Source organism: Nomascus leucogenys, chromosome 2 (genome assembly GCF_006542625.1).
Source record: "Nomascus leucogenys isolate Asia chromosome 2, Asia_NLE_v1, whole genome shotgun sequence".
Taxonomy (NCBI): Eukaryota; Metazoa; Chordata; class Mammalia; order Primates; family Hylobatidae; genus Nomascus; species Nomascus leucogenys.
Window position 1 is genome coordinate 88,088,222 of NC_044382.1, and position 12,699 is coordinate 88,100,920.

The 12,699-nt window shown below is 38.7% G+C and overlaps 1 protein-coding gene across 1 annotated transcript in view; it reads left to right on the top strand.

Annotated features, from left to right (window-relative positions):
• JMY (junction mediating and regulatory protein, p53 cofactor) overlaps window positions 1–12,699 on the top strand; it is an 81,434-nt gene that overhangs the window by 47,749 nt on the left and 20,986 nt on the right. Inside the window, exons 3-4 of the mRNA XM_030800534.1 lie at window positions 10,097–10,247; window positions 11,104–11,273. Of these exons, the coding sequence (XP_030656394.1) occupies window positions 10,097–10,247; window positions 11,104–11,273 (321 nt within the window). The remainder of the gene's footprint in view (window positions 1–10,096; window positions 10,248–11,103; window positions 11,274–12,699) is intronic.

Here is a 12,699-nt window from a genome sequence, read left to right on the forward strand (position 1 = left end):
AAAATACAAAAATTAGCTGAGCATGGTAGTGCATGCCTGTAATCCCAGCTACTCGGAGGGCTGAGGCAGGAAAATCACTTTAACCTGGGAGGTGGAGGTTGCAGTGAGCCGAGATTGCACCACTGCACTCCTGCCTGGACAACACAGCAAGACTCCATCTCAAAAATAAAAATAATTTTTTTCCCCCACAACATGGGTGAAAAAGCATTTTTTGAGGCAAGCATTTAAGGGTTTGATTTTATAGCTGACCTTAAATGTTATGTGTAATTCACATATAAATGTTGCTGAACTAGAACGTTAAAATTGTCTTTTTACATAATAGGTTAAGTTGGAATATCATTATGTAAGATTATTTGAGAAAATTAGCAATTACTTTGAGAACATTATGCGTGGGGACAGGGATGAGTATATTTGAAAATGTATGAGAAAGTAAGGTGGTCTGTGTGTCTTATTTTGTCTTTACTAATGTATCAGGGTGGAGAGTAGGACAGTCACACAACTTAGACATACTCCTTTATCAATACTTTCGAAAAACACTGTGCTGTCAGCTTTCCGGGGGGGTGGGGTTTGTTTTGATCAGTCAGTTGTGTCATAAATTTGGCATTTGGGTTAAAATGGCAACATGGAACAAATAATTTTTAGATGTTGGAAATTCCTGTTTTTTTGTTTTGTTTTGTTTTGTTTTTGAGACAGTGTCTTTGTCACCCAGGCTGGAATACAGTGGCATGATCTCAGCTCACTGCAGTCTTGACGTCCTGGGTTCAAGCAGTCTTCCCACCTCAGCCCCACAAGTAGCCGGGACTATGGGTGCATGACACCACGCCCAGCTGTTTTTTGTCGTAGTTTTTGTAGAGATGGAGGTCTCCCTCTCTTGCCCAGGCTGGTCTCGAACTCTTGAAGTCAAGCAGTCTGCCCACCTTGGCTGCCCAAAGTGCTGGGATTATACGCATGAGCCACTGCCCAGCCTGGAAATTCCTGTTTCTTTAAATGAATCATAGATGTTTGTCTGCTAAGAACTTGACTAGAAAGCCAGTAATAAACTGGACGACTTGGATACCCACCTACTTTAGACTGCTGCATTGTTTAGCAGACATAATCTCTATAGCACAGCACTGACTATCCGGAATCTGTACACATTCTTCTATATAATTATATCATGATTTGTATTGGGTATTAATATTAGCAAATTGGTTGACCCTACCTGTCAGCCTGTATTGTCCACTAGCATCACTTAACTGCTACACTTTTCCTGGGAAGTGGAATGTAGGTGAAGAGGAACAGAAAACATACTTTGAAATTGTGTCTTTTCTGGCAGTAAAAATTGTATTTCACTGCATTTCTTTTTCTAAGACATTGAGAAAATGCCCCATCAGTCATGACTATTCTTTTATTCTTGATCCTACTTGTGAATTTGCAGATTTAAGTTTTTGTTAGTCAACAACTAGATTTAGTTAGCATCAGATTGAGTGTGTTGTGTTGCTTTTAAAAAGATCCGCTAATTTAATTATCGCACAACCTTGTAAGTTGGGTACTCTTATTTGTATTTTCCTACTTCATAGATAAGAAAACTAATATTGGGATAATTATGTACTTGTTCACAGCTAATTTGTGACTGGTAGAACTGACACAGTACTCAAATCAGGCATTTCTGATTCCAAAGATTTTTTTTTTAACTGCATTACTGGTTACTTGTTACTTTTAAGTTAAAAAATCTACTCAGATTTTTTAAATCTGGAGGAGCTAAAAAAAAGATTATAATTGATTCGCAAAGTAATTGTGTTAAATATTACTGAGATGTGTTAGTAATAGAGAAAAAGAAAATAATTTATTTTTATTTATTTATTTTTTTGAGCCGGAGTCTCGCTTTGTTGCCCAGGCTGGAGTGCAGTGGCGTGATTTTGGCTCACTGCAAACTCCACCTCCCAGGTTTGCACCATTCTCCTGCCTCAGTCTCCTGAGTAGCTGGGACTACAGGCTCCCGCCACCGCGCCCGGCTAATTTTTTGTATTTTTAGTAGAGACGGGGTTTCACCGTGTTAGCCAGGATGGTCTTGATCTCCTGACCTCGTGATCTGCCCACCTCGGCCTCCCAAAGTGCTGGGATTACAGGCGTGAGCCAGTGTGCCCGGCCAAGAAAATAATTTTTTTTTTTTTACTTTTAAAACCTTTTTATTAAAAACTGAAACACAATCACACATTAGCCTAGGGCCTACCTAGGATCAGGATCATCGAGATGTCACTAGGCCAATCAAACAGATTTTTCAGCTCCAATATAATTTTATCAAACTCCCATTGTATATGTGTTTCATTGTTGACTGAAACATCATTACCCAGCACGTGACTATAATAGAATAATTTTCAGCAATGCAAAGGAATGAACTGATAGACACAGCATGGGTAAATCTTAAAATCATGCTAAGTCAAAGAAGCTAAATACAAAAGAATATATAATGCATAAAGGGAGATGGACTTAAAAGGGGCACAAAGAATCTCTTGGAGTTGATGGAAATGGTCAGTATTTGATTAATGTTTCAGAGGTGTATACAGCTGTCAAAACTCATTGAGTTGACCACTCTAAATGGATTCACTTGGTTGTGTATAAATTAAGCCATAGTAAAATTGCTTACAGGAAATATGCTGAGAAAAAGACTTCTGACACAAAGAGCATAAACTTCCTGATACCTTTATTTGAAATTCTAGGCCAGGCGTGGTGGCTCATGCCTGTAATCCCAGCACTTTGGGAGGCCGAGGCGGGCGGATCACAAGGTCAGGAGATGGAGTCCATCCTGGCTAACATGGTGAAACCCTGTCTCTACTAAAAATACAAAAAAATTAGCCGGGCATGGTGGCAGTCACCTGTAGTCCCAGCTACTTGGGAGGCTGAGGCAGGAGAGTGGCATGAACCTGGGAGGTGGAGCTTGCAGTGAGCTGAGATCATGCCAATGCATTCCAACCTGGGGGACAGAGCGAGACACCGTCTCAAAAAATAAAAATAAAAAAAAAAGAAATTCTAGAAATGATGATTTTGATCTGTACTAACAGAAAGCTAAATAATTGTTGCCTTGGGTGGCTTAGGGGAAATTGACAAGGAGCAGGCACCACAGACTTCTTTGAAGTGATTCTTTTTTTTTTTTTTTTTTTTGAGACGGAGTCTCGCTCTGTCGCCCAGGCTGGAGTGCAGTGGCACAATCTCGGCTCACTGCAAGCTCCACCTCCTGGGTTCACGCCATTCTTCTGCCTCAGCCTCTCCGAGTAGCTGGGACTATAGGTGCCCGCCACTACGCCCGGCTAATTTTTTTGTATTTTTTTAGTAGAGACGGGATTTCACCGTGGTCTCGATCTCCTGACCTCATGATCCGCCCACCTTGGCCTCCCAAAGTGCTGGGATTACAAGCGTGAGCCACCGCGCCCGGCCGTGATTCTTTAAATCTAGATTTTAATGGTAAAAATGAATGTATACATTTGTCAAAATCAATCACAATTTACACTCAAAATGTTGCTTTTGTATGCAAGTTATATCTTAATAAAGGTGATTTTTTTAAAAAAAGTTAAATGTGAAGAATGCACACACTTAAGAAGCACACACAATGGGGTGATCAGTGCCTAAAGATATATGTAAAAAGAGGGACTATCTAGTGCTTCACTATTGAAGAATGAATAAGAATTTACAGTAGGAAGTGGGTACGTTACAATCTCTGTCAGAGATTGGAATAGAGAATATTCCTGATGAAGAGATATACAAAGAGGAATGGTTTAGTGCTTATACTTAGTGCTTGTGCTTTAACCAGGTAATGTGGTATTGGCACTAACTTAATTGAATCTTCACACCAATCCAGCACCATTGATGGTTGCCAGAAAGTAGCGTGGTTGGGATTGAACATGTGTTTGATAGCAAAACCTGCTGTTATCCACACGGTGTGAATTGTTTGGTATGCTTTTAGTCTAGGGATTTATAGAAGATGAGAAGAAAGATGGTTGGAATGTTATTATATTCTGTGGACAGTTGTGTCTGTTGGGTTCTAATCAAAATATCAAACCGGTTATTTCAATAGAGAATAATAATAATAATTATTATTATTATTATTTTGAGACGGAGTTTCACTCTTGTTGCCCAGGCTGGAGTGCAATGGTGCAATCTCACCGCAACCTCTGCTTCCCGGGTTCAAGCAATTCTCCTGCCTCAGCCTCCCAGAGTAGCTGGGATTACAGGCATGCGCCACAATGCCTAGCTAATTTTGTATTTTTTAGTAGAGAGGGGGTTTCTCCATGTTGGTCAGGCTGGTCTTGAACTCCCAACCTCAGGTGATCCACCCGCCTCTGCCTCCCAAAGTGCTGGGATTACAGGTGTGAGCCACTGCACCCAGCCGTCAACAGAGAGAATTTAATATAAAGAATTTGTTAACTAGGTATAAAGTTGTTAACCAAATAATTGACCTTTTCTCTTTAAGAAGAGCTTGATTTCCAATGGTTTCATTAACCTAGGTATTAAAGTATGATAGGAAAGAAGAGAACTTGGCATCCCAAATGTATAATGTATTTATATTTGTTTTTACGTTTAATATTTATGATATTAACATAATATCTCACCTGTTAAGCATTAAGCAGCTCCTGCCTACCCAGCATTATTTTAGGCCAGGAAGTCTTTCTGAGATAGACACCTCTTTAGGGAGCTCACAGATTCTAAGTCTACTACATTGGGTCTCAAAAATGTGATCCCCTGACTAGTAGTATCAGTATTACTTGGAATCCTGTTAGAAATACAGATTCTTGGACTTCACCTCAGATCTTGTCTATTGAAACTCTAGGAATGGACCTCAGCAATCTTTGTTTTGATAAGCTTTCCAGGTGATTATGATACACACTTAAGTTTGAGAACCACTAGCCTAATGAAACAGGACTTGAACCAGCTTAGGGATTTCGCATACTGAACTGAAGGTTACAATTTTTCTGGGTCTGAGTTTTTCTGGGTCTTACCAATTGACTGCAGTATTAAATCTACAAAACTTCAAAAGTCAGTTAAAAACAGCATTAAAAAGTGCAGAAAGCATGTTTGTGTTCTTTGTATTTGTAGCTATAAACACATTTTGAAGGTAAAGGTATTAATCCAACAGCAAGGTACAAGTTACTTTCAAATGAAAGTAAAATGAAGTTGAAACTAGACGAACCTCTAGATTTTTAAATCCAGTGTCTTTAATGGTTCAGAGCCAGTTGGCCTATACTCATCATCTTGATCAACCATAAGCACTTCAAACAGATTGTCCAACTTGTTTTTAAATACTTCCTGAATGTAAATAAGCTAGAAACTGGAAGGCAGTTGAATTTCTTTCTGTTGTAGCCAGTCACCTCATTTTGCCAATTGTCTCCTAGTAAATTCTTGAATGTGCATTTCATTCTTATCCCAACCCCCAGGGCAAGTCTGTAGGTGCCTTTCTGTGAAATAGAAAACTGCACCCCCTGTCCCCCACCCGCCCACTGCCACTCACCCATCAGACAAATTAGGAAAGAGCCCTTTTTCATCAAGTGTACAAATACACATGGCCTGGCAAAGCATGGGCTGCATTTCAGTATCTACTCCACCCCCTTGGCCGGGTGCTATTTATTGTGCAGGGTGCAGTTTTTACCACTGTATGCATCCATTGCATGCACACTGTGAACCAGGTAGTGCCACCATTATACATTAAGATACTCATATCTCACCTGCGCTATACTTTCCTTTAGTTCACTTGAGTTTCGATTTCTCTAACTTTTTTTAAAAAAAAGCTTAGTTTCTCACACTTGCCTTAGCTGTAAGAATCTCTCAACAATATTTGCTCTGAATATAAAAACCCATGAATAGATACTAAGCTAATCATGTTGTCAGATCATTCAAGAGTCATCTTCAGGCAACTCCAGGGTCTGGAAAATTTGCATTGTGGGTGCTGTTACATTAGTATATTCACAGTTTTTTCCCCTCATCTTCTTCGTGATGGTACATTCACAGATTTATCTTGGCATTTGTTTTACCAAAGAATCTAAGGTGGATTTCCCCCCTACTGTGTTTCTTACATAAAAGCCAGTATCCAAGTGCTGTGCTTCATAATAATTCCATGCCAGGTAATTTGTATTTATAAACTAGTTTCACTGTCCTAGCTGACACATGCTTTTTTCTGTGTTAAAAACAGGCACTGTTTTCTTTCTAGCACTGAAATTGAAAACAGAGGTGTCATTGTTTTTAGCACATGATCCAGCTAACCAGTGCTGCACATCTTCAAATTTGCCAAGTTAGGAAAAGTACTTAGTACCCTTGTTTAATGTCTTAGGTACAATGAACTATTAAACAAGTTCCTTACCAGTTGGCTGCAACATTAAAGCTATGAAACTTCAAAAGTCAGTTAAAAGACAGCATTAAAAAGCATAGAAAGCATGTTTATGTTCTTTGTATTTGTAGCTGTACTCATAAAGGTAAAAACATTAATCCAACAGCAAAGTACAAGTTACTTTCAAATAACTTGCCACAGGTTTAAAAAAAAATTTTTTTTCCTCTTCAAAAAGTCGCAATAGGCTGGGCGCAGTGGCTCACGCCTGTAATCCCAGCACTTCGGGAGGCCGAGGGGGCGATCACGAGGTCAGGAGATCAAGAACCCTAAAAAAAAAAAGCCTGTCGGGCCATCCACATGACAGCAAGCTGACCCAACATTCATGAAACCCCATGCACTATGGACAATCTAAAAAAAAATAAAAAAAAAATAAATTAGCCGGTGTGGTGGCGTGCTCCTGTAATCCCAACTACTCAGGAAGCTGAGGCAGGAGACTTGCTTGAGACCGGGAGTTGGAGGTTGCAGTGAGCTGAGATTGCGCCACTGACTCCAGTATGGGTGACAGAGCAAGACTCCATCTAAAAAAAAAAAAAAAAGCCATAATGCAAGTTTTATACTTTTCTTTCGATAAATGGTACATGGACTTAACCATGCAAGTAAGAATGATTTTTGTATTAAGATTTTTGAATTCTGAACACTATTAAATTTCTGTTCCAGTTGTATCTGTTGAGAGCTAATCAGAAAAACTAGTTATTTCAACAGAGAGAATCTAATATAAAGAATTTGTTAATTAGGTATAAAGTTGTTAACCAGACAATTGAGAAGGCAAGAAAGTAACTCTAAGGTACCTCAGAGGAAGCAATTGTAAAAACAGCTACCACTCCTAGGGTTGGAGAAACAAAGAGAAGGGGTTGGAACTATTGAAACTGAAGCATTGAGGAGGAACCCCATGGAGCTGACCTGAAAAAGAGGGCATTGCTTGCCTGGTGCTCAATGGAGAGACCTAGTTCTCAGAGGATTCAGTAGTGAGGGGTTGGTTTGTCTTGGGGGTTGTACTATGAGCCTAGGGTTGAAAAAACTGCAAATTAGATTCTGTTATTGCTTCAGAAAGGAACTGCTGATGCTGGGGTGCAATAAGGCTTCAGTGATGCTGATAGGAACAGCAACCAGTTGAAGTCAAGGGATGCAGATAGAAGCATATCTCCTCCCTCTTCCAAACTCTTCTATTGGCAAAGGCTAAATGTGATTTGCACTCTCAAACCTAGCATCACAAGACAGAAGATGAACTTGGAGATGAACAGACAAGAATGTACACACATTTTCAGACTTTCAGAGTTAGGGGAAACTAGCTTAAGGTTTTAGGTACAATCGACTAATTACGGATCTTTAACCTTTGGACAGATGTTACAGCTGCTGAGTTTTAAAAGTCAGTTAAAGGCTGGGCATGGTGGTGTGCACTTGTAGTCTCAGCTTGCTGGGAGACTGAGGCAAGAGGACACTTGAGACTGAGATTTTGAGGCTGCAGTGCGCTAATGATTGTGCCTGTGACTAGCCCCTGCACTCCAGCCTGGGCAACATAGTGAGACTCCCATCTCTAAAGAAAAGAAAAATTTAAAGTCAGTTAAACAGCAGCTTAAAAGAAAAGCATACTGGGCATTCGAGTATTTCACATTCTGTATATTTGAATATATTAAGGTAGCAAACTATGTTATCTTCACATAATTATCAAAGGATTTAGACTTTTCAAAAAAGGTATAACTTCGCTAATTTCCATTTGTCTTTTCTTTGTATTGTTAAATAAAGTATAATCATGTCATTTAGAAGAACTTCTATTATAATATCCTGAGTAAGGGATTTAAGTTTTGCCTTGTAGCATTTTATTAAATTTCTATCCCATACTTGTAAATACTAATTGTATGCTTTTAAACCTGTATGTTTTAAATTCAGAGGTAATTGCAATAAAAGAAAGCACACACACCAATTTTGTTACAGCAAACAACTCCACTAGAATCCTTAAATCTAAGACGAAGTCTAAATATGTCACTTAGTTTGTAGAGTCCCACAGTGGTTTCCTGTCAAATTAAATACACAGTCATCAAAGCCATCTGCAATTAATGAACCTCAATGAAGTTTGTCCTCATCTACACAACTGGTATTCTTTCCCCACAATACCTTTTATTTTTCTCAAAGGTGTTTTACCCAGAGACACACTTAACCATCTTTAGTATCTGGCTAAAATTCTGTTAATATAAAATTCTACTCTTAATATTTCCAGATATTACTCATTATTCCCTTTCGGAAGTCTGCCCAGACTTTGCACCCAAATCTCTACACCTGATGCTCCCCTTGATGTCTTAGGCATGCTCACTCATGACTTTTTGTTTTTTTCATATTCTAATTCTTTGTTTTGTTTTGTTTTGTTTTTTAGTAGAGATGGGGTCTTGCTATGGTACCCACACTGGTCTCCAACTCCTGGTCACAAGCAATCCTCCCTCTCTGTCTGGGAGCAAAAGGAAAGCAGTTTTTGCATGACTCAGCTCCCAAGCTTATCTTGCCCTTTGATATAGTGAGTTTGGGATCCTGAGATTTTATTTTCCTTTCACAGCATTGTTTAGAGACTATGGGTTGTAGGCTGGGTGTGGTGGCTCACGCCTGTAATCCCAGCACTTTGGGAGGCCGTGGCAGTCGGATCATTTGAGGTCAGGAGTTCAAGACCAGGCTGGCCAACATGACAAAACCCCATCTATACTAAAAATACAAAAATTAGCCGAGTGTGGTGGCGGGCACCTGTAATCCCAGCTACTCAGGAGGCTGAGGCAGGAGAATCACTTGAACCTGGGAGGCGGAGATTGCAGCAAGCCAAGATCGCACTACTGTACTCCAACCTGGACAACAAAGCGAGACTCCATCTCAAAAAGAAAAACAAAAGACAAAAAACAGGGAGAATATGGGTTGTATTATTTCTACCTTCAGAATTCATTACTAGCTTTTTAGTGGCTTAATTATACTTGATCAGTGTTTTTTTAAGTGTGTCATGGGTGGGTTAACATTTTGCCTGTTTTTTTTTTTAATTTATCCTAATAAAGTTGTCATTGGCTTCATATATAACTTGCTGATAGCTATTTCACTGTATATGGTAAAGCAAGATTGTATGTGTAAGTGGTCCATTGCAGTTCTTGATTGTACCTTTCTTCCATGTTAAAACATACCTATGTAGTGTTTTGAAATATACTTTTAATATTATCACTTCTTTAAATTTTGTTTTAGCATTCACCTGGTTCATTCCTGTCTATCCTTTGATTTTCAGCTATCTGAGCCACCGTGCCTGGCCTTCCTCTATTATTGTTATCTAAAGTCTTTTCAGTATGCATATAGGCTGGTTTTTATATTGTCATTGTGAAAATCCAGGTTTTCAATTGTTTTATATAGTGGCTGTTAAGGAAATAAACAATTTAAGTAATTTTTGGGGGGCATAAATAAGTCTTAACCAAAAAAGATATTTTATCATAGAGGAGGAAATAAATTCCTCATCAAGACACCTAAAAACAATCAGTCTTAACATATTGGTATATATCCTTTGCCTATGTATGGAGTGAGAGGGGGATGGAAGAAAGGGTAAAATGGGGAATAGGTTTCTATGTCAAATATCTTCAGTATTATTGTTAATTCACTTGTTTTGTAAACTAATAGCTTATCCTCTTGAGCAGGGAAGAACAAGTATTCTTTGTGGTATATAAACTTTAAATGTTTGAGGAATGAGTAGAAGAAAGACTTCTTAATTTTTTCTGTTTCTCTCTGAAGATTTCCATGGAGAACGATTATCTGGGACCTCGAAGAATTGAGAGTCTACAAAAAGAAGATGCTGATTGGCAGCGGAAAGCTCACATGGCTGTACTGTCTATTCAAGATCTTACTGTCAAGTACTTTGAAATAACAGCTAAAGCTCAAAAAGGTAGGTTTCTCAGTAAATTTATCCTTTACATATTTTTGGAAATGAGTGGTTAAGTATTTTATGTTCAGAAAAATTACATAGAAAAGTATATGAAGATCACTCATAATCCCAGCAGTTAGAGAAAACCACTATTAGCAAATTAAGGCACGTCCTATCAGTCTTTTCATAGATACGTATATTTAAATATATATAATTTAAATATGAATAGTAAATAATTGTGTTTCTACTAACATACTGAGGAAAAAAGCATAAAACCTCACAGAATTAATGCTTTCCTCAAAACTTTGAAAGTTAATAACACTGGACATGTGAGAGTATTTTTAAAGTTTCTGAAAGCTAATTTTACAAGTGTTTTAACTGCAGAACGTTATTTCTGAGGACAGATTGAAGACATTAGAATCTAAGATAGTCTCAAATTATGTTTTAGAAATGTTGGCCGGGCACGGTGGCTCACGCCTGTAATTCTAGCACTTTGGGAGGCCGAGGTGGGTGGATCACGAGGTCAAGAGTTCAAGACCAGCCTGGCCAAGATGGTGAAACCCCATCTCTACTAAAAATACAAAAATTAGCCGGGCATGGTGGTGGGTGCCTGTAATCCCAGATACTCGGGAGGCTGAGGCAGAGAATTGCTTGAACCCGGGAGGCGGAGGTTGCAGTGAGCTGAGATCGTGCCACTGCACTCCAGCCTGGGCAACAGAGTGAGACTCCATCTCAAAAAAGAAAAGAAAAAAGTTATAAGCAGTTTATCATGACAGCAGGATTTGTTTCTCTTTGTGTGGTCAGTGAAATCTTTTTCAAATGCTTTAGTATTAAGTTGTTATTTGTCTTACTTTCTCTTTAAAAAAATTATTAATAGCTGTGTATGATCGAATGCGAGCTGATCAGAAGAAATTTGGTAAAGCATCATGGGCAGCGGCTGCTGAACGGATGGAAAAACTCCAGTATGCAGTTTCTAAGGAAACTTTGCAGATGATGAGAGCTAAAGAGATATGCTTGGAACAGCGGAAACATGCGCTAAAGGAAGAGGTAACAAAAATCATCAGAAAAATCAGAAGAAGTTACAGTTTGTCATTTTAATCTTTGTACAAGACATTTTTTTGATTCCATAGGCAGTAATTTTATGACATCTCCATGAGATGAAAACACTTACAATAGGTCCTGTGACTTAAGTTGTCATTAGAAGAGTTAGACATAGCATATTTCACAGCATCACAGTGTGATGGTTGGCAGCACTGCACTGTTGATCAGAGGGGCCAGCATCAGAATTTATTAGTTGCTGTAAAGTTTTTTATACTGTAAAAACGTAAAGCTTTCCAGCAATTATTAAGAAAGTTTCACTGACCAGAGAAATTCAGTAAAATTTCTAAGGCAGTGGCATTTTGTTAGGATTGATTATATAATGCTTTTATACCATTACATTTTGGAACTTCCCATTTTATTCCTACTGGAACATACTGGTCTCCCCCATCTCCCACCTCCTCTGTACCCCCTACAGTCACTGTCTATCCTTTTTTACTATTGACTTAGGTATAAATATTCATACCCATTTTGTGGGTTGCCCTCATTGGCTTGAAAACACTGAGTACATATTTATTAAAGCAGCACATTTTAGTTGCTAGAGAAGAACAAATCATCATCTCTGCTTTAGTTACACGAATACAGCATTATGTAAAATATGTATTTTTTTTTTTGGCTTAGGTTGTACAGCAAGATGGTTCTCACTGACATTTTTGAAGTGCTTATGTTCATATACACTTGTTTAAAAAATAGTATATGAAGTAACCTATAAGGTATCATACCTGTGATCTAGAAATCTTTTTGTTGATGGATTTTTATCATTATTTCATTTCCCCTTATTTTTATTTGCTGGTTATCAGAAGGTAAAATTGGAACTTTCCCCATCTCATGTTCCCCTGAGGCATTTCTACTGTAATATCCTTTTCTAATTAGCTTGTTCCCCTCATGTTACTGACTCTCTGGAGTTGTCTTAAATTCTAGAACTTTTAAACTTAAGTCCCTCTTTTTGCTTGAAATAGAGTACCACCTTTATCTTCATCTTTGTTGTTGTTGAAACAGTGTCTTATTCTGTCACCCAGGCTGGAGTGAGATCACAACTCACTGCAGCCCTGACCTCTTGGGGCTCAAGCAGTCCTCCTACCTCAGGCTCCTGAGTAGCAGGCACGCACCCCACCACACCTTGCAAATTTTTATTTATTTACTTATTTTTTGTAGAGACGAGGTCTCCCTATATTGCCCAGGCTCATCTTGAACTCCTGGGCTCAAGCAATCCTTCTGCATCTGTCTCCCAAAGTGCTGGAGTTACAGGTCCATGCTCAGCCCGTCTTCATTATATTATCCAGCATTATTGTTCTAACCTGGCTAACACTGAGTTATTCTGTCAGTGGACAGCTGCCTAAGAGAGCAGGGGAGGGTAAGATTTCTGACTGTTCTT